Here is a 26826-nt window from a genome sequence, read left to right as displayed (position 1 = left end):
TTTTTTTTTTCATTCACAATCTCAACGCATTTCATTTTGTATCGGCATCTTTATCAAGTGCAAAGACCAAGTGTCAAGAGACGAGTGTGCGTCTTCCACTTTATTCCAGCACTTGCATGGGTCATAGCAGTCAAACACTCAGCAATGTCTTTTGCAAAACAATAGCTCTTTGGGAAACTGCTTGATATTTGTAGGATCTGAGAAATCGAACTGGAGAAACCGTGCATAACAGCAGCATTTCAATCATATGTCACAAGTAACATGCCAGGGAAAAGAAACTACTTTTCGCTTGAATATTTATACAAATGTCAAAATTACAACTTTGTCAAACATCTTTATGTATCACGTTATCTGTGTACAATCTAGGTCAGGCAAGAATTGGCACAATGGACTATAACTTCAAGGTCTTTTGCTCTCTTCTGGATCAACAAGGTTTGGTTTAGTAGGAAAGGCTGATCTTGATTGAGATCTGTTTTCTCAGAATCATTAAAGCTATATTCACATCTATCCTACTGGCAGTGGCTGCGTCAGGACTTACACCTCAAACCCTGGAATAACGGGATTCTGATGTTTGCGCTAACGAGGGCATTGTCCTTAATGAAGCAAACAGTCACTGTGCACTCTGTAGATGATCATTTTTGGTCACGTGTGGAGCCAAGTGGAGTAGGCAGATATGGTTGAGTATTTTACAGGGTTAAGGCATTAGCCTCTACTGACTGTATGCTCAAGCATCATATGAACATAGCCTAAGTAACTATATTCCATGAAAACATTTTATGCTGTGTAATCATTGCCTGATGTTTGAGATTCACATATAGGTCCTCCAAAAATTATCCAGACACTGCCACTCAAACTCCGGTTCTAGTAGATATTTAGTAAAAGCCCTTAGCATGACTGGTAACAGAATTAGTTTATAGTGCCTTTGGGTCCAATTATACGGCACGATTATTGTGAAAGAGCACTCCTGGGAACATTCTTTTCATGATAAACTTGCAGTGTTAACAGGCTGTGGATCACATGACGAATGAACGTTTTGCTGTACGGAAGATCATCGTTCTGGGCAGCTCATCATTCTATGTAACTATGGTTCATGTTGCCGAGAACAATGGCAGCCTATGGGCACTGACAGATCTATTGCGGATTGTTCAATGCACATCTGAAGAGTTGTCTGCCTAATTAAACAGGCTGTTCAATGACCCCTGATCAGTAAATATTTAACGATCGGCGGTTGTTTATCGGCATAAAAGCATTTTTAGTCTAACGGTATTAAAAGGGTTATATTGGCATAAAATATTATTATTTTCTAATATGTATTATTATTGTTATCATTTTGTAATGTGAAATCGGTGGAGGTCTGACATGCCGCACCACCATTGATCGGCTGATAACAGCTATGGCGGCCGCAGTACGTAAACATACTGTACAGTGCTGCTCCTATCAATGTGTAGCCGCTGCCTGCTACTGCAGCGCAGTTTCTATTGAAAAGAGCAGCAGCGGCCACTACACATTGAAAGGAGCTGTGCTGAGCTGCTCTGCTCAACATGTTTACATCCAGCTGCCGCCACAGCTGTTTTCAGCTAATCATTGGGGGTGCGAAGTGTCGGACCCCCACTGATGATTATTCTCTGTCTAGACAATCCCTTTAACCATAAATGGCCTTCACAAATGTCAATTTCACAAACTCACACATGCTGGGATCCCTTTCCTAAATGTGTTACTGGTTACACAGGAAAATTATTTAATATAGTAGCAGAACATTATTCTTTTACTTGTGGCAGAGAAGCATCATATATTATAAGATGTAGCAAAGTAGACATTGAAAATTCTTGACTATAGCCAATATTCAGGTGTCAACTTTTCAGGGCAGCAGTTGAGAATTTTAGCTTCTGGAGCAAACCCATTAGTATATTCTGGTGCTATTACAGTCCTATGAAGTAACATGATGGTCAATGAAAGATGAACACAAACTTTAATATTTAGTTAACTCGGGCACTTTTACAAGGTGGTGTAAATTATAACTTTCCCTAGTCGAAAACAAAAATTTCCTTAAAATCTGCATTGTCACAAGAATTTATGGATAAGCAAAAACTTAAGGTGCAGCCTATTTATACGCCAAGAAAAAGCGAGCTTTGAAAGGGAGGTCAGGTTGTGTCAGATCACCCCCACCTCATCCTCACGCCCTCACTTTTATGTGTCCATCATCGTCCTAAACTCATCCCCCATCATAACAAGATGGGATTTCCACCAGCAGTGCAGGAAGTGACAGTAGGAGTTCTTATTCATTGTTTTTTTCCATCCTGCTTGATCTGTTTGAAATGCTGTAACCATGAACATTGGGTCAGATTGGGAACCATTTTTTTTAAACTGTTGATTTTTGTCTTTTACTCCTAGAAATCGAACTCTATTGCTAAGAAAATCTTATCGTCGGAGTGAAAGTAACAAGACAATATCATATGTTATGAAAATATGTCAGTTCAAGGCTATCAGTACTGCTAATTTGGCTAGCTTTCTCACAGCACTTTTCAAAGGATACATGTTACGCGATTAAAGTAGCCTAAAACACAGGCAGCAGCAATCATAGACTGGACTGCAAATACATTGTTCTCTAAAATGCATCAGCGTTTTAAGAAACATATAGTTAGAAGATCTGTAGGGTAACTATAGGAATAGACGAGAATATTCCAGCACTGCCCTTGGCCAGCTCCTCCCAGCACTGTTCCATGTGATTGACAGGTCTTTCCCATAGCAAGAGACTTCTTAATCACCTTCAGGGGAACTCATCTATTCATTGGTACCTTCCCGGATATTCAACCTATGTTTTCTTTGAAACACCAAAATATTTCAAAGAAACATATTCCTGGCTACAAATCAAGCTCTGATTCATTCTGCCTGTGGTTTCGGCAACATGAATCTCGAGACAAGTTACCGTTTAAGTAGGAAATACTAAATGTTAGAACTTGATCTATGTAGGTCAGAATTATGACTCTTCAAATATTACAAAAAGGCATCCTACAATATTGTACTATTAAGACATGCAGATGCTTGTATGTGTGAAAAGGCTAAGGTATATTTCCTGAAGTTTTCACTTTTGAGATAGACACAGGTCTCACCAGAAATGTTAGACTATTCCTACCTCATCTATCGAAAAATACCCAAAATTGAAATAACCATTCAAATTAAAGAACATTTCAGGAGAAGCAGAAAAGTATTACTGTTGATACAAACTGATAAAATATCACAATTGAGTTGGCCATGTGAGATCTTGGAAAATAGTAGTCTGTACCTGTGCAAACAAGAGAGTACAAAATGAGATCCCTAATAAATGAATATCGCAGTGGTGGCCACCTGGATGAAATTAGCTGTAATTTCAGTATTTCTGGTTCCTTACAGGACAGAGATAACTAGAGAAGAGAATACAGATAGATGTAGATTACTTGTCAATAGCTTCTTGGTAGCACATAGTTCTTTGTAGCACAAAGCTACTTGGTAGCACATAATTTTCCCCCAACAAGTGAAATGCAACACATGCCAGAAAATTAGCTGATCGGTTGGCCCTTAAAGGGGGTTTCCAATTTTGGAAAACCACTGTGCTCTGTGGCAGTTTGTATTTTTAACAAAAAACATGCTTTACGCACCATCTCCAGGTCTTGCCATGGGTGTCTGCTGCTCCAGGTGTCTCTTAATGCCTGCAGCACTGCAGCCAATCACTGAGTTCAATGGCTCCGAGTGTCTGCTGCCATCAACTAGGTGCAGAGCCACTAAGCTTAATGATTGGTTGCAGGTAGCAAAAGAAAAAAGAACCGTTGAAGCGCAAGGATCGCGCGAAACGGCCGTCGTCTCCCCTGCTCGCACGAGCTCCTTTTCTTCTCCCCCGGCCATGAAGTTTTACTTGTGAAGACTCAATAAAATTTGCTACTTTGAAGATTGGTGAGTGCATCCTGCTTTTTTCTTTTGCTACCTGGGACACATATGTTATTTCATGGTTTTGCACCCGATATCTTTTTTGCCATGGCTGTTGCTGACATGATATAGCTTTTTAGTACCGGCTTTCCTGAAGATTATGGATTTAGTTGGGGCAGTGCCGTCCATATGCTATTTTCTCTCTTTTATTCATTTTTAATGATTGGTTGCATCACTGTCAATGTGACAATAATGGACACTGGATGCAGCAGCGGGGAATAAGTGCTGGAACCAAAGAGGGTGAGTAAAGCACAGTTTGATCCTCTAAATCAGGGGTGGGGAATCTTTTTTTTCTGCGAAGGGCCATTTGGATATGTATACCATCCTTCGGGGGCCGTAGAAACTCCACCCACAAAGTACATCCTGACTCTGGCACTGGTTTCAGGACTAATCTTTCATTGCATGCTCTTCAGTGTTCAGTAGTGACCACTGTGTTTGTGTACTAACAGGGCAAGAAGAGATTAATGAGCTGGTGGCAATCAAAATACACCTCCCTGCCCGCGACGGGCACAGTCCAGCGGCAAAATGGCCGCTCCTTGCTCCCCTGCAGTCAGTACCAGCTCCACACTCTCCTCCAGTCAGCGCTCACACAGGGTTAATGGCAGCGTTAAAGGACCGTGTTATGCCGCGGTGTAACGCACTCCGTTAACGCTGCTATTAACCCTGTGTGAGCAACTTTTTACTATTGATGCTGCCTATGCAGCATCAATAGTAAAAAGATCTAATGTTAAAAATAATAATAAAAAAAAAAAATCATTAGATACTTACCCTCCATCGGCCCCCCGGATCCAGCCGAGGCCTTTCCCGCTCCACGCGACGCTCCGGTGACCGGTCCTGGCGTTGCGGTCTCGCAAGATGATGATGTAGCGGTCCCGTGAGACCGCTACGTCATCTCGCGAGACCACAATGCACTCTTGGGACTGGAGGGTCGCGAGGAGCATCGGTAAACGCTTCGGCTGGATCCGGGGGGCCGACGGAGAGTGAGTATACAACAATTTTTTTATTTTAATTCTTTTTTTTAACATGGATATGGTGCCCACATTGCTATATACTATGTGGGCTGTGTTATATACTACGTGGGCTGTGCTAGCTATATACTGCATGGGCTGTGTTATATTCTACATCTCTGTGCTATATACTATGTGGGCTGTGCTATATACTATGTGGGCTGAGCTCTATACTACGTGACCTGTGCTATATATTACGTGGCCTGTATTATATACTACATCTCTGTGTTATATACTACGTCTCTGTGCTATATACTACGTGTATGTGCTATATACTACGTGTCTGGGCAATATACTACATGGCTGGTCAATATACTACGTGGCTGTGCAATATACTACGTGGCTGAGCAATATATTACGTAGCTGGGCAATATACTACGTGGCTGGGCAATATACTACGTGGCTGGGCAATTTACTACGTAGTGGCTGTGCTATATACTACGTGTCTGTGCTATATACTACGTGGCTAGGCAATATACTACGTGGGCTGTGTTATATAGTATGTGGCTGTGCTATATACTATGTGGGCTGTGTTATATACTACGTGGGCTGTGTTATATGCTACTTTGCTGTGCTATATTTCTCTGCTGTATCTGTGCATCATGAATTGTGGTATGTGTTAAAGAGGGGGGCCCACTGAGACTCTTTCGCCTGGGGCCCTCAAAAAGCTGGAGCCGGCCCTGGCTTCACTGATTGGTCCTGGACTGCCGCAAACAATCAGCGACAGTCGCAGTCCGCCTGCGAATTGGCGCAGAATTTGAACCACGCTTCGCTAGTTGGTCGCGCCCGGCCGGCTGAATCCTGTGCATAAATTGCATTATTCTGAAAACTTCATAAATAAACTACATACATATTCTAGAATACCCAATGCGTTAGAATCGGGCCACCATCTAGTATATATATATATAGTATATGTAATTATATATATTGTATTTTCCACTCAAATCTAGCAAGTCATATGGAAATCAGATGGGAAGTGCACCGGGGGATGGAAAAAGCAGTCTAAGTGCATTGACACACCCTCAGTGCACTTCCATGGTTTGCCTGTAACTTCTAGCCGAGATTTCTCAGAACTGGCTTGATTGGCTGATATGTGGTTATAAAGCCATAATGCTACTTACATATGTAAAAATGTGTGGAGTTGGCTGACAGGTTCCCATAAATGGGGCATTTAGCAGGTAGTGAGTACATATAGCTGCATATCAAGTAGACTATACTGTACTTGTAAGTCTTTAGGTTCCACTTTTTCCATACTAGATTAATAACCAGAGCTAAAATATACTTTATATCCAATTCCATCAAATAATATAAAAATAGTACTGCGTAGTACAGCGAGCCTGGAGATTAATGAAAGACGATAACAAAGACATGCAGATGACCATAGTTGCATTGTTATGAGATACATTTTGCAGCACAATTCAATCACTGTATTTGGCCTAGCCATTGAAAAGTTGGAAGGGGGGAAGTGACAGGATACCTCCCTAGCCCCCACCCTTATTGTACAGTTATCATAGGAAGGCTGAGCGCATCTGGCCACTGATAAGGGGTTTTGTAATTGTAGGATTGACATGAAGGCCAAAAATTCTCAATGCATAGACATGTACAGCTGCATAATAAATAGACTGGGGGATTCTGAGTACATGGCTTTAATAAATGTATTGTGTGGTTTGCATATCAAACAGGCATGAAGCCAAGAAAGCACAATGATCACAATGCAGGCAGGGGTGTAACTTCAGGGGTTGAGGAGACAGCAGTCATTTGTAGGCCATGACATCTGATGGGGTCAAAGGGCCCCTCTGCCACATAGGAAGACACCAGCATCATCAATAGCACATGGAAAATGACTGGGGGGGATGGAGGTGTGGGAGGACCCATTACAGATTTAGCATTTTAACCCTAAACATTCAAAATTACACTTCTGAAGGATTGCAAATTAATTAGAAAGATGTAAAAGGAGCGGAAGTAAAGTATCTTGAACCTTTTGATGGAAAAAAAAGTTATAATGAAAAAGTTTTATAGTTTACAACACAATAGTATAATACAGCTTCATAACAAATAATAGGAAACAGGAAGTTATCAGTGAATCCCAAGGTTAGCATTTGTACTTATGAGCCCTAATACAGAATACTGTAGAATTGGTTTAATTTCCACAGCATGTACGTGCATGCTCAATTTAATAATGGAGAGAACTGTTGATGTGCGAAATTGGATTTTTGACTTTGCCCAACTCCTGCAATCTTTTAGTACTTCAAATGTTCTGAATAAGTGGACATATATCTAAGATGGCTGTCCTTTGCACCCCATCTGTCTCAGCACGTCACCATATAGCGAGAGTACAATGACATTTGCTGTCAAACAACAGTGGGAAGACCCCCTTATAAATTACTTGTTTGGGCTTGTTTTGCTTGTCAAAATCAGTCTCATGTGTATGGCCAACTTAAAGCAGAGCTGTCACTGGACCTTATAGTGTGAACTGATGCCTCCTCTAATTGTCGCTATTCTATCGATTCTAGACTAGTTTTTCTTCTCTGCTCCCTCCGTTCCATAGTTATGCTCCCCGATGATAATAATAATGCAAATTAAATTTTCCCTTCCAACGAACTGGGAGTAGACCACAAAATGTCTTGGTGTGCATTGCCATATTTTGATTGGCCAGCATCAGAGCAAACTCCCACCCAGAATTTCTGTGGTATACGCCCAGTTCGTTGAATAAAAAATGTGCACCGTTATTACAGGGGGACAAAACTTTGGGATGGAGGAGCATAGAAAAAAAATGTAAAATTGTTCTAGTGAATCAGTGATGTAGTGCCAAAGGTAGTCATTTTAAGTTAAAACATGGTCCTCCTGAAATTTCTCTTTTATGTATATTGCTCAGATCAAAATCAGCTACACCAACATTATTCAACCCTCTTACTCCATCTTTTATTTACAGTCCAACCTCCCCTCTACTATTGCCAGTTGCCTTTCTATTTACTAATCTTCTGTCTTCAGGAGCGCATCGCTCTTCTTCCTCCTGGGGGTGGTGCACTCTTGAAGACTTCTGAAAAATTCAGGCCACAGGAAATGGACATGCTGCAAGTCTGAACTTTGCGCTCTCCAACACTGTTAGCATTGCCTCTGAAACAACAGAGAGGTGCAGGGGCACAGAAATCGGCTGGATCCTGCCACCTTCAGAAAAGTGCATGCTGGATGTATAGCGAACAGCTTGCATACGCACACCTAGGAAACCAGCCACTGTCCGACTGCAGGGGTGGTCTGTAAACTAGTAAATGAGCAGTAAACTATAGAATTTAAAAAAAAAAACTCCATTCTTGAAAACAGATATGATTTTTAATAAGAGGTAAAATGCAAAGTTGCTTGTTTTACAAGTGGTTTGCAACGTTAACCATGTGACTGCCTTCAAAGTAACATCAATTCTTATAGGTGTTTAAAGGAACTTAGCATGGAGGATCCAAACATCTTGAAGAATCCACCACAGATCTTCAGTGGATGAAGGCTTGCACAAATCCTTCTGTCTCTAGGTGGCCTGATCATCACTCTGTGGGAGTCATATCATAATAACTTACAGTCTTCTTGTTCTTCTTTATGCTGAAGATAGTTCTTAATGAAATTGACTGTATGTTTGGGGTTTTGGTTCTGTTGTATATTAATTTGGAGCCAGGCAAACACCTCCCTGATAGTATTACTTGATGGATAAGTATCTGCCTGTATTTCTCAACGTTGAGGACATCATCAATTCTGACACCATCCCCCACTCCATTTGTGGAAATGCAGCCCAAAACTTAAAGCCCAAATCTCCACCATGCTTCACTGTTACCTGCAAACACTCATTATTGAACCGCCCTTCAGCCTTTCTCTGCGTTTTAGCATTGATAAAAATTAACTATTAACATTTTTATTTTTTAAACCATTCTTACACTGCAAAATTTTTTCCATACCTGCCTAAAACTTTTGCTCAGTACTATAAATGTTCATCAAGAAAGACCAATCAGTGACGGGCACAGTCCGGAAGAAAATGGCGGCTCCTTCCTCCCCGCAGTCAGTGCCCGGCACCCGCATACTCCCCTCTGGTCAGCACTCACACAGTGTTAATGGCAGCGTTGATAGCGGTGTAACGCACTCGGTTAATGCTGCTATTAACCCTGTGTGATCAACTTTTTACTATTCATGCTGCCTATGCAGCATGAATAGTAAAAAGATCTAATGTTAAAAATAATTAAAAAAATAAAAAATAGTTATATACTCACCCTCCGGTGGCCCCCCGGATCAGGAACCGGCCTTTCCCGCTCCTCACGACGCCCCGGTGACCGCTCCATGCATTGCGGTCTCGCGAGATGATGACGTGCGGTCTCACGAGACCTCTACGTCATCATCTCGCGAGACCGCAATGCACTCTTCAGAACGGAGCGCGCGAGGAGCGTCGGTAACCGCTTCGATCCGGGGGCCAACGGAGGGTGAGTATATCACTATTTTTTATTTTAATTCTTTTTTTTTTTTTTAACAGGGATATGGTGCCCACATTGCTATAAACTGCGTGGGCTGTGCAATATATTACGTGGGCTGGGCAATATACAATGTGGGCTGCGCAATATACTACATGGGCTGGGCAATATACTACGTGGGCTGGGCAATACACTACGTGGGCTGGGCAATATACAACGTGGGCTGCGCAATATACAACGTGGGCTGCGCAATATACAACGTGGGCTGCGCAATATACTACGTGGATTGTGCAACATACTACGTGGTTGGGCAACATACTACGTGGGCTGCGCAATATACTATGTGGGCTGTGCAATATACTACGTGGTTGGGCAATATACTACGTGGGCTGTGCAATATACTACGTGGTTGGGCAATATACTACATGGGCTGCGCAATATACAACAAGGGCTGCGTAATATACTACAAGGGCTGCACAATATACAATGTGGGCTGCGCAATATACTATGTGGGCTGCGCAATATATAACGTGGGCTGTGCAATATACAATGTGGGCTGCGCAATGTACTACGTGGGCTGGGCAATATACTACGTGGGCTGCGCAATATACTACGTGGGCGGCGCAATATACAACGTGGGCTGCACAATATACAACGTGGGCTGGGCAATATACTTTGTGGGCTGCGCAATATACAACGTGGGCTGCGCAATATACTACATGGACTGCGCAGTATACTACGTGGGATGCGCAGTATACTACGTGGGATGCGCAATATACAATGTGGGCTGCGCAATATACTACATGGGCTGCGCAATATACTACGTGGGCTTTGCAATATACTACATGGGCTGCGCAATATACTACGTGGGCTGCGCAATATACTACGTGGGCTGCGCAATGTACTACGTGGGCTGCGCAATGTACTACGCGGGCTGCGCAATATACTACATGGGCTGCGCAATATACTATGTGGGCTTTGCAATATACTACGTGGGCTGCGCAATATACTACGTGGGCTGCGCAATATACTACGTGGGCTGCGCAATGTACTACGTGGGTTTGCGCAATGTTCTACGTGGGCTGCGCAATATACTACGCGGGCTGCGCAATGTACTACGTGGGCTGCGCAATGTACTACGTGGGCTGTGCAATGTACTACGTGGGTTGCGCAATGTACAGCGTGGGCTGCGCAATGTACTGCGTGGGCTGCGCAATGTACTGCGTGGGCTGTGCAATATACTACGTGAGCTGTGCTATACACTACGCATACATATTCTAGAATACCCGTTGTGTTAGAATCGGGCTACCATCTAGTATATATATAAATGTACAATTATTCAAGACATTGTGGCTTTAACTGTAGCCGCGTATGTCCACTTCTGCTCCGCTCAGTAGCAGAATGTTGGAAAGATGGAAAAATAAGTATTGTATTCAGGTCTCTCTGATAGTCCCTTAGACATTGAAATATGCAGCACCACTCCATTCGATATGATAATCATGTCACCCGTTTTGGCAATCAATGGATATCCCAGACGTAGGACCACCAAATACATGCCATTGTCACATGAATATACAGAATAACGTGGATCACCTAGGCCCCAGTGCAAAATCTGTAAACGGTTCCCCTTTTACCATCTGATGGCAATGTTTTTGGCGCTACTGCCTATAGATACACCCTTGAATATCGGAATTTCTGCTTGTTTAACAACTTGAAACTTATTGATGGAAATCAGCATCAAACTAGTAGGCAGTTGTCTAGAGCAGATGCTTCTGAAATAACAGCCTAACTATTGTGCAATGTCAGGCAAGCTTTTTCTTTTGTTAGATTAAGAGGTATCATTAGGTTACGTTATTATTGATTTTTCCACATAGTTTCCAGATCATGTAGTTCAAGTCAAGAAAGTATGAATTGTTCTTTCTGCTTTAGTTTTGATGCTTGCTTGCAAGTGATACATTTAGATTCTTTTCAGTGCAGCATGAGTATTTCAGTTGGCCATGCTATCAACCATAGTACAGTCTCTCTGAAGAGTAAATTCATAAAACATGTCCAAATATGAAGACGCAGTGGGGGATAATTAAAACTATGTGGATATTCCTCAAGTTCGGTTTTTATGATCCGCATTACAAATATTTATATGCAGAAACTACATTTCAAAATCATGCAGTTATGTTAATCACAGGTTTCAAAGATATGTTAATGATATGCAAATTATGAAAAAATGGAAACAAAATTTTCAAAACAGCTCAATTTATCCAGTATCAAGTATGTTAGAGAAATATACGCATTTACACACCTTGGCTGCCATCATTGAGGTTATTAATGGTTATCTGAGGAATGTTCTGTGACTCTGAATGCACTTGTGCATACAAATCTCTGCAATTGCTGACCAACAATATCCCATCCCAGATATGCTCAATGGAAGACAAGTCTGGAGATGTGGCAGGCCCTAGTAGAACATTTTGGCCGTACAGGCTAACAGTAGAACAAATAATATGAAGCTCTGAGTTACGTTGAAAAACTGATCCTGGGACAATTTGGAGAATTAGTGGTACCACCGGTTTCACAACCAAATCTATGTAACGCTGAGCTGTTAGTGTACCTGGAATGAAGGTTAGAGAAATCCAGCTGCTGTACATTGTTATCCACACCATAATTCTGTGAGTAAGACCAGTGTGAAAATCTGGTGTTGTGGTTTTGAAAAACACCTCGTAGACCACTTGGGAGAAATATATGTACCACTGGTTCCACAAATAATCCATTCTGTGCTGCAAGTGAATCTGGACATCACAAACCAAGCTTAAGGCTTAACATAGTGTCTACACAAACCGTAATAAAATGTTTGCATGACATTGGGCTACAAGCCAGACATCCAGCTACCAGGTGTTCCCATCATGGTGCAGAACAAGACAACGAAAGAGGCTGGAATGGAAATCTATCCTCTCTTCAGTGACAATTTCAACTTTTGTCTTGGATGCAATGAGAGCAGGAGATTAATTTGGAGACCATGTTGGCAACACCATGAAGTGGCTTTCATAAGGGAACCACAAAGAGTAGAGAGGGACCTGACGCTCGTCACAGGCAACGTCGGACTGGAGCACCTTGGGCCCACCAGAGAAAATCATTCTTGGAGCTCACTATGTAGCTACAGAGAAAAAAATACAAGCCCACAAATTGTGTGGTAAAACACGCTAATATCATAGTATAATATAAGGTAGTATATGTCTTAATTATGTAGCAGGGGTTAGGGTAACCCCTCATAGAATACAATGTAGCCCCCTCATAGAATATAATGTAGCCTCCCTCATGGAATATAATGCAATCCCCCTCATGGAATAAAATGCAGCCCCCCTCATGGAATATAATGCAGCCCCCCTCATGGAATATAAGCGTGAATATTCATTTCTCTTTAGCAGCGGGGACAGGCTCCTGTCTCCAGCTGCTGCTCCGCTGGCACCGGCGGGCCCCCCTGACTCAAGGGCCCCATTGTTGCTGGGAGTACCGCTATTAGCGACAGACCACTGGCTGGGGGCCCCTCGAGCAGTGGGGGCCCTAGGCAGCTGCTGGCCAGTATGCCAGCAGGTGTCAGTGCCTGGGCCCAACGGAGAATCCTCCGATTCTCCGGTGGGCCAATCAGACCCTGGTCACAGGAGTACTGGGAATTTTAATAGATGAAACTATGATAGTTTGATATTTTTATCCATACAGGCAGGGCTTTTCAGGGTGTTGGAAGACCTCTTTAGCATTCTCATTGGAAACAAGACCTTTTTTCTGTTTTTGGAGCATTCAACATTATTATTACCAGCGCTCATGCCAAAGTGATGAGCGAGCCTTGAAAATATGTTCATTTTTCCCTTCATTCATCAATAGGGTTACCTATACCAATGTGATGGTCCTGTGAAATACTATATAGAGCACACTGTATAGACTATATATGTGTTGTTCTGCAATGTTAATTAACCCCTAATTTCTGTATGGCACATGGATCTCATAAATACAGTATTTCATGACTGACCCTAAGACGTCTTGTCGTCATTGCATAATAGGTTTTCCAACAACTCACTGTGCTTACCCAAAATCTGCTCAATCCATATAATATAATAGCTTTTTTTTTATTGCATTTGGCCTTGTGTTTCTCTTTTTGTCCTGGAAGTAGATTTGCTGATGTTGGATTTTTGTTAACTGTTTCCTGACTGTTTTGGTGAATGAATAGGAGTATAGAACCATGGGCTACATCTGGGCGTAGGATGTGGTTACTCTTTGTCAGCAGAAATAAAACAAAGTGAAAATGTTATTATGTCCATTGTATTGTGGAAGTTATAAAGTTTAGGTCCACCGGTAGCAAAGTACCGTAGTTAAGTCACAGTTCCTCTGATCCATAATCCCTCAGTAATTAACAGAAATGGAAGTGCTTACGTATGAATTGTTACAGAAGGCGCGCGCCCTGCTGCTTCTTACAGTTCTGACAGAGGAATTTTCTGCTAAAGAGTTTAGGTAAAGGAGGATATACCCTTATACCGATCCGGGAACACACTTCTAACAATATACTTCAAAAGGGTAGTCCCACTATAACAACCTCTTTTAAGTTTGACCTGCAATCTGATGATCATTGTAGGCCCAGCTTCTGATCAGCTCGGGATAGTCCACCAACCATACTTTTCCATGCAGTAGTGATGATTGAATAGTCATCCATGTCAAAAATAGACACCCAAGTTGACAACAATTTGGCTTGTAAAGGAGTTGTCCCCTTTACATACATTTCCTCCTTGGCTACATAGAATTGGGTGGATATGTGTGCAAAATAATAAGTAATCCAAAGTGCATAATGAGCAACATTGTCCCAGTGGGACTATTTAACATAAGGGTCTATGACTTGAGGTTTGTCTAATGCCCATGGGATCTTTAGTTCTCTCTTACTAAGGGTCATTTGGAACTAGAGAAGACCTTGGGGTCACTATTAAATCTTCTTGTTATTAAGTGAGGCTTGAGAAAAAAACAGATCTAGTGCCTAATACTAGATTTTACCAAGTAGTTTCAAGTACTCATCCGCAATAATATGATATTTTCCATTTATTCTCCAGATGACATAGTCTTGGAGTTCTGTATCAGAAACTTAGTTAATGACATGTACATGTGATCTGATGAAGGCTGCATAGCTCTATAATGTATGGCTCCGTGCACTGTTGGATAGTCCTTGTGCTAATGTGCATGAGTCCTTAAAGCAAGTTAGAACCCTTTAACTAGGTGACCTACAGAATTTTATTTGTTATATTTTCACTTGTATATCAGTTAAAGCAATATATTGAGTTCTGCTATGATCCCATGGAAAACTTGTTCCAATTATTGCTAAATAGTCCCTTTGCACATAGGTGACTTAAAGTCGCATGTCTGTTCATGGCCAATTGTATATGCACCAATATTTATAGTGAGCTAATTTCACAAATGAGAGTTTGCTAAATATTATTAAAAAAATACAAATACAAGTGTATATAGGTATAGGTATAGTATAGGTATACTTCCACTCACACACCACCTCCTCACCTCGCCCTCTATCTGTCGGAGTCCCACAAGGTTCAGTCCTTGGGCCCTTGCTCTTCTCCATTTACACCTTTGGCCTGGGACAGCTCATAGAATCTCATGGCTTTCAGTATCACCTCTATGCTGACGACACACAGATCTACATCTCTGGACCAGATATCACCTCCCTTCTAACCAGAATCCCTCAATGTCTGTCCACTATTTCATCCTTCTTCTCCGCTAGATTTCTGAAACTTAACATGGACAAAACAGAATTCATCATCTTTCCCCCATCTCACGCGACCCCCCCAACGAACCTATCTATTACAGTAAATGGCTGCCCACTCTCCCCAGTCCCACAAGCTTGCTGCCTCGGGGTAATCCTTGACGCTGATCTCTCCTTCAAACCCCATATCCAAGCCCTTTCCACTTCCTGCCGACTTCAACTCAAAAATATTTCACGAATCCGTTCATTCCTCAACCATAAATCTGCAAAAACCCTAGTCCATGCCCTCATCATCTCTCGCCTTGACTACTGTAACCTCCTGCTCTGTGGCCTCCCCTCTAACACTCTCGCACCCCTCCAATCTATTCTAAACTCTGCTGCCCGACTAATCCACCTGTCCCTCCGCTATTCCCCGGCCTCTCCCCTCTGTCAATCCCTTCACTGGCTCCCCATTGCCCAGAGACTCCACTACAAAACCCTAACCATGACGTACAAAGCCATCCACAACCTGTGTCCTCCATACATCTGTGACCTCGTCTCCCGGTACTTACCTACCCGCAACCTCCGATCCTCACAAGATCTCCTACTCTACTCCCCCCTTATCTCCTCTTCCCACAATCGTATACAAGATTTCTCTCACGTATCACCCCTACTCTGGAACCCTCTACCACAACACATCAGACTCTCGCCTACCATCGAAACCTTCAAAAAGAACCTGAAGACCCACCTCTTTAGACAAGCCTACAACCTGCAGTAACCACCGATCGACCAAACCGCTGCATGACCATCTCTACCCTCACCTACTGTATTCTCACCCATCCCTTGTAGATTGTGAGCCTTCGCGGGCAGGGTCCTCATTCCTCCTGTACCAGTTATGACTTGTATTGTTTAAGATTATTGTACTTGTTTTTATTATGTATACCCCTCCTCACATGTAAAGCGCCATGGAATAAATGGCGCTATAACAATAAATAATAATAATAATAATAGGTACAAATAAAATCTATATGAGTACAACTTATGGATAAACTATCTTCCATAGTCTGTCATTTTCTTTAGGACATTTTCAAGCTTTAAGTTACATTCTAGAACCTGGTACGTAGACCACCAACCCAGCTGGGAAGGATTATTACATAAAACAAGTGATTTTTGGAAATACAAAGTACATAAGCCAAAGTGGATGGCGTTATGGATAAATAAATGGGGATTCATTATTAGTGTAAAAGCTAGACTAATGGTGAAGTTGGCGTGAACTTTGCCTATGTATCCAGCAGCGTTATTCTTCTGTTTCTAATTATGAGTCAGTCCTTATGTTTGTATATTACCACATGTTGTTTATTAATAGAAATCTCATAAAAATTGAATTTTGATTTGCTATCATTTTCTATTATTCTTAGCACTGAAGAGGTCGTTTGAGGTTGAGGAGGTCGACCAATCTCCGAACCCCTCTATCCCACCACGCAGAACCCCAAACCCACTGCTGAGAGGTGCAGCTGCACAGAAATTCCAAGACTCCAGCACTAGAAACGAACCACCATTGAGACACGGAGATGTCGCTGGTCAGAGGTCCCCTAAATCATCACTAAGACGTATAGAGTTGTCTGGATCCAGGCACCCAGAACCTATGTCAAGACGAACAGAGATTTCCATTGACATCTCTTCCAAACAAGTAGAAAATTCTGCTCCAGCAGTGTCAAGGTTTGGTTTGAAGAGAGCTGAACTGTCTGGGCATAAACCTCCGGAACCCATACCAAGAAGAGCAGAGATTTCTCTGGGAAAACCTCATGATCTCCGTGGAGAGTCGCCTAGTTCAAAAATACCTGAACTGATCCAAAGAAAAGTAGAAGAAACCAATGCCAAACGAATTGAGATACAGGTGCCTAAATCTCCAGAAGTTCTCCCAGTCAAGCAAGTTGAAAATTCCATTCCAACATCCACAGAGCTTCACCATCAACAAGAAACCAAACCACAACCTGTCCAGATAGAAGTTCAACAAAGGACCCCTGAGAGTAAGTGATGTCTTCTTAAATCTGTCAAAAGATTTTTATTTGGATCAACTGTAATATAACAACTTCACTTAAAAACAGTGCGTTAATTGGTTAGGATATCACACTACATTATGGCAACATGTAGATCTGACACAATATTTTGCAGTGGGTGGACCCACAAATTACAGGGGCCACTATTCCAGAGCACTATATGGACCCCTTGTTCTTTATTAATTCAATATAAAGTAACACCCTTTGTTTCTCTAATAATCCAAAAGTAGGAGTATGTAATAAGAATTTCATACCCTAAACAATTTGTATGCAAATATAGTTCTGTCAAAGACAAGTCCAGCAATACCTTTACATTGTCAGTGTGTTCATCTAGTACTGAGAAATCAGCATTTTAATTTATATGCAAAAAAGGCTAAAGAGCCATGGTAGATCTGAAGCTTCTGTCACTCCAGCTCTATTCTTTGCCCTGCACCACCTCTTCCTGTTTGACTGACAGCTCATTTTCTTTGCCTGAAGTCACACAGCATAGAGGCTGTCAGTCAAGCAGGACGAGGCAACGCTGGTCAGAGAATAGTGCTGAAGTGACATTGGTTTCATATCTACCATAACCATTTACATATCAATTTAAATGCTGATTTTTCAGCAATGGTGAAACTGACTGTCCATGTAAAGGTATTGCTGGATTTGTCTTTGAAAGAGCTACATGCACATATAAGTGGTTTTGGAGGGGAGGTGAAATTCTGCTGACAGATTCCCTTTAAGGAAAGTAGTTTTGAACATATTGGCTTTTAGTTTCAATTCTTACAGGAAATAAGCCACTCATCATGGGTCTGATGGCATTTATTCCCTTATTGCTATAGCCTATAGAAATAAGCATCTATGCTCAGCTGATCCATGCAAGCGTCTTCATTGGTGGATTTGGGAAAAAAAGCTGTTTGCCTAAAGAGTTGAAAGTTATACCATGCGTATAGCAGCTTTGGAGTACCACATTCTGGAAATGTGCTCTTTGAACCCAATGAATTGTTTCCCCTTGACAAAGAACACAGAATGTGTTCGGAACGCGTTGCTGCGCTAATTGGGTGCCATGTAATCGATGTTATCATTTTGGAATAAAGATAAGCCTTTTTATCAGCTGGACTCATCGCTACTTTTTTCATTGTTTCCCTTTGTTTTCCAATAGTACTAGGAGATAAACTTGAGAAGTCACAGGCCATTACATGGCGCATAAAGCTTTTGTACAGTTGGTGTAATGTTAATAGATCCGAATTCAACATGCCACCCCCTCCTAATGTTTCATCATTTGATGCATTGCTTTCTATGAAAGTATAAGTCTATGCAAAATTTGACACCAGGTTTTTGCAGTTGTTACAATATTGGCGCCAGACTGATTGAAGCTATGGCCTCCTATTTACTATCATTTACTCCATTACTAGCTCAGTCTGTACAAGGACTTGCTGTAGGATATTCTTGACTTTATAATTTCATTGTGGTTGTTTTCCTTTTTTAATCAAATGTTGACATTGATTTGGGTAGACGGAGGTAGACTTGTGTCTCTTGTGTGAGGCGTAGAATTAGACTTTTATTATGGCATAATATATAGACTGAGAAGTTTAGAAACGTCAAGTTGTTTGTCTGCTAATAAAAGTTTTTCTTATTATTTGTTTAGTACAGCAAAGTATGGTACTCCTCGGATATTTTACACTTAAAAGCTCTTTGGACATATTGCATCATATGATTAATGAATAACCCTTGAAGAATGCCCTCCTCTCAGACTTCCAAAATGGTCTTATTGTTCGGCTCACATGTCACGTGACTGTTCCTGGTTTTCAGTAACATATAAAGCTCACTTTAGCCGACTGATCCCAGAGAGATGGATGAATGATACTTTTCATATTAATATTCCCTCTTCTACAGTATTACATAATGCATAAAATAGTGTTAAAGGCGTTTTCCACATTTAGAAAAGTGGAACCGAATTCATCAGATAGTAGAAAAGAAAAATAGAGATAGTATTCACCCTCCCTCAGTCCAACTCCAGCTCTGTACTTTGGTTGCAGCAGTGACATCACAACTATATAACATAACCGCTGCAGCCAATCACTGAGCTTGGTTATTCATGCTGTCAGCAAAAGCAGAGCTGTTGAGCTTAGTGACTGGCTGCAGTGGTATAGTCTGTGCTATAGTCATGACGTCACCACTGCAACCTAACACTAGCTGCAACTGGACAGAGGCAGGGTTAGTATTTTCTTTTTTTTAACAACTACCTGACTGCTTAGGGTATACTTTTCTATAAGAAAACCCCATTTGAAAGGCTATGCAAAATATAAGTGATAACTTGCTGATGGCCGGGGGTCTGAACGCTGAATCATGAGATGTGGTCAATAGTAAACCTCACTGTCACTTCATTCAATGTCTATGGGATTGCTGGAGATAGCCAAGCCTGTACCTACCGTAGCTATCTCCTACAGCCCCAAAGACTTTGAATGGAGCAGAGGTGCTTATTCTTGACAGCCACGTTAATGAAATGGGGGACTCTTGACAAGCGTACTTGTGATCGGTGTGCTTCTCAGCATTCAGAGCTTCAGTAATTAGGAAGTTATGCCTCATCTCGTGGATAAATTGACAAAGACCAGCAATGGTTAAAATGTTGCATGTTCCAAGGTGAATTAACACTGCTTATCTTTTGGATTAAATTTGGAGTACTGTGGATCTTCGACTTTTCTCTATTCCGTGAATCGGTCAAAAGTTATAGTCTTTGTGTCATCCATTTAAGTTCAGTTTTTCTAGCTTCTTTATGAATCAATTCCTTACATTTTTTTAAAATCTCTTCTTGCAGTTAATTAGTAAGAATATTTATGGTTTCCCTTTTGTAGACAAAAATCTGCCCTAGTCATGTGATGGGCACACTGGTGCACGGCTCAATACAGCTGCCAGATAGTTATCAGAGCTGTGTCTTTTAAGAAGCACTCCCATCTATATTTTTTTTTTGCATAAAATGTGTAAATATGTACAAGGTGTAGTGAATGTATTAACATACTCACCTACTGCCGATTCTCCATGATCCAGCGCCATTCTTCCCCTCTTCTCAGTGACGCCACCCCTTTGCAGTCTCTCCTGGTCAAGCTGTGCGCTGCGTGACCCATAGGTGGCTTTTACAATGTAATTCTATAGAGCGTGAGAATGAGGCTTTCATTATAAAATAGGCTTCCGGTTCATGCGTAGAGCATAGGGTGGGCCAGATAGTTGGAATTGCAGTGACGTCACTGAGAAGAGAAGAAGAACAGGGCTGCACTTTTTCATGATATGACTCGGACAGATTTTCATTCCCAGTAAGGGAAAAACTGGAGCCAGTAGAGTTAGAAAATGTTATAATAACTTTTCATTATACAATGAGATGTCAGAATGCCCTACATTAAATAAAGATGTTGTACCAGCTACTCTGTAGATGAATTGTGCACATTACTTCCTACAGGTCTAAACAGGTGTCTAAATTGGGTTACATAGGTTTTGTATTTTAGCTCTAAAGCCCCCATACATATTAGACTAATTTTGCCAAACATGCCGATATCATCAGGTTCGGCCAACAGTCTAATGTGTATGAGGGCCCTGGATAGATGATTTTTGGTGAAAATTTTAATCTAGCATGTCTGATTGTGGACTTTCTGTCATGTTGTCTACCAGAGATAAACCACCGACAGACATGTCTGGCAATGGCTTGCAGTTAGAAAACACAGAAGCGCTTGGCCAGACAAGCTCTCCTGTGTATAGGAGAGTCGGCTGAGATAATACGTGTGGCGGGCTTATAGGTTGTCCGCAACTCTGATAAGATAGGTAATCAATATCAGGGTCCGAAACCCAGCATCCCCACCGATCAGCTGTGATTAGCTCCAGAAGTGGCCAGATGTAGACTACGTATAGAGTGAACCGTGCAGCTCCGGATTAGTGACTGCTACTTAGAACTGTTTCTCAGCTCCTATTCAGTAAAAAGTCTACAATAAGTCAAATATTCTTCTCGAAAACAAACTGGCAGATGTGCACATAAACATATTCTCTAAGTTACCATTTTTGCTAAAAGCTGTACTACGAAATACAAAAAAATCATGTACAATTAAAATGCAAATAGGTGTGAAACAAGTACAAACTTTTCAGAAATGTTATTACAATATTTGGGCTTTTTTAATGTGATTTCCAATTTTTTTGTACAATACACTGTAGAGATAAATAGTTTAATGCACACTGAACTGATATGGCACCCAGTTAGGTCTTTCATGACAACCTGTCTTAAAGGTGTTGTCCACTACACGGACAACCACTTCTCAATCCCTGTGTTTCCCCCTTGTAAAAAAATAACACTTATACACCCATCCAATTCCGGCACTGTTCTAGTTGTTTCCGCGCTGCCTCTACAGGAGATTGCGTAACATTGTTATGTCACGTAATACCTGTGGTCAATCAGCACTCACTTTTCTCTCCACACCTTCGGACAAATCACATACATCCAGAGCAAGTCAGCGCTGCTACTCTTTCATTTCCTCCAGAAGTATGCGACATGTCCAGATGCGGTGAGAGTGAAGCCAGTGCTAATTGGCCACAGGGGTTGCGTGACATAACAATAGGTAAGAATTATTATTATTTTGCAAATGGGAAAATAACGATTGAAAAGGGGGGGACTAAGTAGTGGACAACACCCTCAACTTCTGTTCCTAGCATCCTGGGCCTTGGATTCCCGGGTGTTCTCTAGGTTTCAAGACATCAAAACATCTTGAGTCAGCGCACATCATGATGTCATGTAGGCCTAGTGATTAGATATTGCCAGGCCTAGTAACCTACACAGGTGCCCAGGATGTCAGTCAAAGACATCAGGATCACGTGACTGTTAGCCACGGAGGCCCGGAATGAGGCAAATCATCTGTAGTGCGCAGTCATATCCCTAATTTAATTTTGAAATGACTAATTTGCACTCGTTGAACTACAGCGAAACAGGAAAACACACACAGTAAGGAAAATGTTGGTTGAAGTGTATTGGCTTTGATTGCAAAATGAGCTATGTCGTAGGGAAGGGGGTGTGCAGGGACATCTGACCTAGTGAGTCATGACACATACTCAGTAAATCTGGGAATTCTGTTGTTCTGGGAGGAGACTGGAAATTTTGGCTGTATTCCTCAATCTAAACCCTGTTGTTGGCCAATTATGGACTCAGTGCATCGTGTCACGCTACCTTTTGTTTTTATCATTTGGCAGATTTTAGTGGAGTGGAAACATTTTTGAATAATGACAACTTCTATCATCACTGTTTAGAAAATTTGTTAGAAATCAGTTGTAGGAATATTAGATATAGGAAAATTGCTAGGTCTAGATGTTTTCTACACAGAAAATTCATCAAGTGAGCTTGAACTTGGCCTGAGTTTCAGCTTTACAGCCCGTGCTTGGGTCCTGATCTGTCATTATGCTACAATACCAGCTATTACAGCGTTATTCATAGCCACAAATTTTGACTAATTTTATAATTCAACTAATGGAGATGTTGTCAAAGACACTACTAACCAATATAGTTCCTAGAATTCAGACCCCCACCAATCGAACATGTATTTTCTCTGTATTGGCTAAATTCTAAATGTTTTTTTTTTGTCTGGAGCACACCTATAAGTTCCTTACATTTACAAGCTTATTCCTCATTAAAGGGTTAAAAATAATCTTTTGTCTCCAAAATTGCTATTTACCTGCACATATAGTTCTAATCTGCAGGTAAATAGAATTCAAGTCCTGTCTGGCAGGCGTACTAGAAGCACAGCTGTTGTGAATTCTGTTGTCGGGCTCCCTCCTGTGGTCATGAATGGTACTTCGGCTGGTTCTGTCCATGGACTTCCTCTGGTGGGTGTTTCTGAGTTTCACAGGTGACGAGGTTAATTCGTTAGCTGCTGCTCTATTTAACTCCACTTAGATCTTTGCTCCATGCCACCTGTCTATGTTCCAGTATTGGTCTGTTCACTCCTGGATCGTTCTTGTGACCTGTCTTCCCATCAGAAGCTAAGTTCCAGCTTGTATTTCTTTGGTTTGCTATTTTTCTGTCCAGCTTCCTATTTATTTGTTGTCTTGCTTGCTGGAAGCTCTGGGACGCAGAGGGAGCGCCTCCGCAACGTGAGTCGGTGCGGAGGGTCTTTTTGCGCCCTCTGCGTGGTCTTTTTGTAGGCTTTTGTGCTGACCGCAAAGTAACCTTTCCTATCCTCGGTCTGTTCAGTAAGTTGGGCCTCACTTTGCTAAATCTATTTCATCTCTGTGTTTGTATTTTCATCTTTACTCACAGTCATTTTATGTGGGGGGCTGCCTTTTCCTTTGGGGAATTTCTCTGAGGCAAGGTAGGCTTTATTTTTCTATCTTCAGGGCTAGCTAGTTTCTTAGGCTGTGCCGAGTTGCATAGGGAGCGTTAGGCGCAATCCACGGCTATTTCTAGTGTGTTTGATAGGTTTAGGGATTGCGGTCAGCAGAGTTCCCACGTCCCAGAGCTCGTCCTTATTATCAGTAACTATCAGGTCATTCCGTGTGCTCTTAACCACCAGGTCTATTATTGTCCTGACCACCAGGTCATAACAGTACAGGTGGCCCAAAGTACCAATGCATCTCAATAGAGGGATAAGAGAAGTTCTGAGACCATTTTTTTTTCTTTGCAGTGTGTTTTGTCTCTATTTTCCCCTTTACCTCTGGGTGGTTCAGGACACTGGTGTAAACATGGACATTCAAGGTCTGTCCTCTTGGATGGATAATCTCACTACAAGGATACAAAACATTCAAGATTTTGTGGTTCAGAATCCGATGTCAGAGCCTAGGATTCCAATTCCTGATTTGTTTTTTGGTGATAGATCTAAGTTCTTGAATTTCAAAAATAATTGTAAATTGTTTCTTGCCTTGAAACCTCGCTCCTCAGGTGACCCTGTTCAACAAGTAAAGATCATTATTTATTTGTTACGTGGTGACCCTCAAGACTGGGCATTTTCCCTTGCGCCAGGAGATCCGCATTGCGTGATGTTGATGTGTTTTTCCTGGCGCTTGGATTGCTTTATGACGAACCTAATTCAGTGGATCAGGCAGAGAAAATCTAGCTGGCTCTGTGTCAGGGTCAGGATGAAGCAGAGATATATTGTCAGAAGTTTAGAAAGTGGTCTGTGCTCACTCAGTGGAATGAATGTGCCCTGGCAGGAATCTTCAGAAAGGGTCTCTCAGAAGCCCTTAAGGATGTCATGGTGGGGTTTCCCATGCCTGCTGGTCTGAATGAGTCTATGTCCTTGGCCATTCAGATCGATCGACGCTTGCGTGAGCGTAAAGCTGTGCACCATTTGGCGGTACTATCTGAGCATGGGCCTGAGCCTATGCAATGTGATAGGACTTTGACCAGAGCTGAACGGCAAGAACACAGACGTCGGAATGGGCTATGTTTTTACTGTGGTGATTCCACTCATGCTATCTCCGATTGTCCTAAGCGGTTCGCTAGGTCTGCCACCATTGGTACGGTACAGTCTAAATTTCCATTGTCTGTTACTCTGATTTGCTCTTTGTCATCCTATTCTGTTATGGCATTTGTGGATGCAGGCGCTGCCCTGAATTTGATGGACTTGGAGTATGCTAGGCGCTGTGGTTTTTTCTTGGAGCCCTTGCAGTATCCTATTCCATTGAGAGGAATTGATGCTACGCCTTTGGCCAAGAATAAGCCTCAGTATTGGACCCAATTGACCATGTGCATGGCTCCTGCACATCAGGAGGATATCCGCTTTCTGGTGTTGCATAATCTGCATGATGTGGTCGTTTTGGGGTTGCTATGGCTACAGGTTCATAATCCAGTATTGGACTGGAAATCTATGTCTGTGTCCAGCTGGGGTTGCCAGGGGGTACATGGTGATCTTCCATTTTTGTCTATTTCGTCTTCCACTCCTTCTGAAGTTCCAGAGTTTTTGTCGGATTATCGGGATGTATTTGATGAGCCCAAAGCCAGTGCCCTACCTCCTCATAGGGATTGCGATTGTGCAATTAATTTGATTCCTGGTAGTAAGTTTCCTAAGGGCCGATTGTTCAATTTATCTGTGCCAGAACACGCCGCTATGCGGAGTTATATAAAGGAATCCTTGGAGAAAGGCCATATTCACCCGTCGTCATCACCGTTAGGAGCAGGGTTCTTTTTTGTGGCCAAGAAGGATGGTTCTTTGAGACCTTGTATTGATTACCGCCTTCTTAATAAAATTACAGTCAAATTTCAGTATCCTTTGCCGTTGCTGTCTGATTTGTTTGCTCGTATTAAAGGGGCTAGTTGGTTCACCAAGATAGATCTTCGAGGGGCGTATAATCTTGTGCGTATTAAACAAGGCGATAAATGGAAAACAGCATTTAATACGCCCGAGGGCCATTTTGAGTACCTGGCTATGCCATTCGGGCTTTCCAATGCTCCATCAGTATTTCAGTCCTTTATGCATGACATCTTCCGAGAGTACCTGGATAAATTCCTGATTGTGTATTTGGATGATATTTTGGTCTTTTCGGATGATTGGGAGTCTCATGTGAAGCAGGTCAGAATGGTGTTCCAGGTCCTTCGTGCGAATTCCTTATTTGTGAAGGGGTCAAAGTGTCTCTTTGGAGTTCAGAAGGTTTCATTTTTGGGGTTAATTTTTTCCCCTTCTACTATCGAGATGGACCCTGTTAAAGTCCAGGCCATTTACGATTGGACTCAGCCGACATCTGTGAAGAGCCTGCAAAAGTTCCTGGGCTTTGCTAATTTTTATCGGCGCTTCATCGCTAATTTTTCTACTGTTGCTAAACCGTTGACTGATTTGACCAAGAAGGGTGCTGATGTGGTCAATTGGTCTTCTGCGGCTGTAGAGGCTTTTCAGGAGTTGAAGCGTCGTTTTTCTTCTGCCCCTGTGTTGTGCCAGCCAGATGTTTCGCTTCCGTTTCAGGTTGAGGTTGATGCTTCTGAGATTGGAGCAGGGGCTGTTTTGTCGCAAAGAAGTTCTGAGGGCTCGGTGATGAAGCCATGTGCTTTCTTTTCTAGAAAGTTTTCGCCTGCTGAGCGTAACTATGATGTTGGTAATCGTGAATTGTTGGCCATGAAGTGGGCATTCGAGGAGTGGCGTCATTGGCTGGAAGGAGCCAAGCATCGCGTGGTGGTCTTGACAGATCACAAGAATTTGACTTATCTTGAGTCTGCCAAACGGTTGAATCCGAGACAGGCTCGATGGTCATTATTTTTCTCCCGTTTTGATTTTGTGGTTTCGTACCTTCCGGGCTCTAAGAATGTGAAGGCTGATGCCCTGTCAAGGAGTTTTGTGCCTGACTCTCCGGGTGTTCCTGAGCCGGCGGGTATTCTCAAAGAGGGGGTAATTTTGTCTGCCATCTCCCCTGATTTGCGACGGGTGCTGCAAAAATTTCAGGCTGATAGACCTGACCGTTGCCCAGCGGAGAAACTGTTTGTCCCTGATAGATGGACTAGTAGAGTTATCTTTGAGATTCATTGTTCAGTGTTGGCTGGGCATCCTGGAATCTTTGGTACCAGAGATTTGGTGGCTAGATCCTTCTGGTGGCCGTCTTTGTCGGGGGATGTGCGTTCTTTTGTGCAGTCCTGTGGGACTTGTGCTCGGGCTAAGCCCTGCTGTTCTCGTGCCAGTGGGTTGCTTTTGCCCTTGCCGGTCCCG

The 26826-nt window shown here is 42.2% G+C and overlaps 1 protein-coding gene across 4 annotated transcripts in view; it reads left to right on the top strand.

Annotated features, from left to right (window-relative positions):
- SEPTIN9 (septin 9) overlaps positions 1 to 26826 on the top strand; it is a 417355-nt gene that overhangs the window by 248177 nt on the left and 142352 nt on the right. For all 4 annotated transcript variants that reach the window (XR_011318413.1, XM_069752121.1, XM_069752123.1 and 1 more), the window contains one exon: positions 16550 to 17161. Coding sequence is in view for 3 of the 4 variants with exons in the window: in XM_069752121.1 (XP_069608222.1) it covers positions 16550 to 17161 (612 nt within the window). In the remaining variant the exon portion in view is untranslated. The remainder of the gene's footprint in view (positions 1 to 16549; positions 17162 to 26826) is intronic.

This window comes from Ranitomeya imitator, chromosome 2, assembly GCF_032444005.1.
Source record: "Ranitomeya imitator isolate aRanImi1 chromosome 2, aRanImi1.pri, whole genome shotgun sequence".
NCBI classification, from domain to species: domain Eukaryota; kingdom Metazoa; phylum Chordata; class Amphibia; order Anura; family Dendrobatidae; genus Ranitomeya; species Ranitomeya imitator.
The sequence above is the reverse complement of the archived record's forward strand: the minus strand, read 5'-3'. Positions and strand labels throughout refer to the sequence as shown.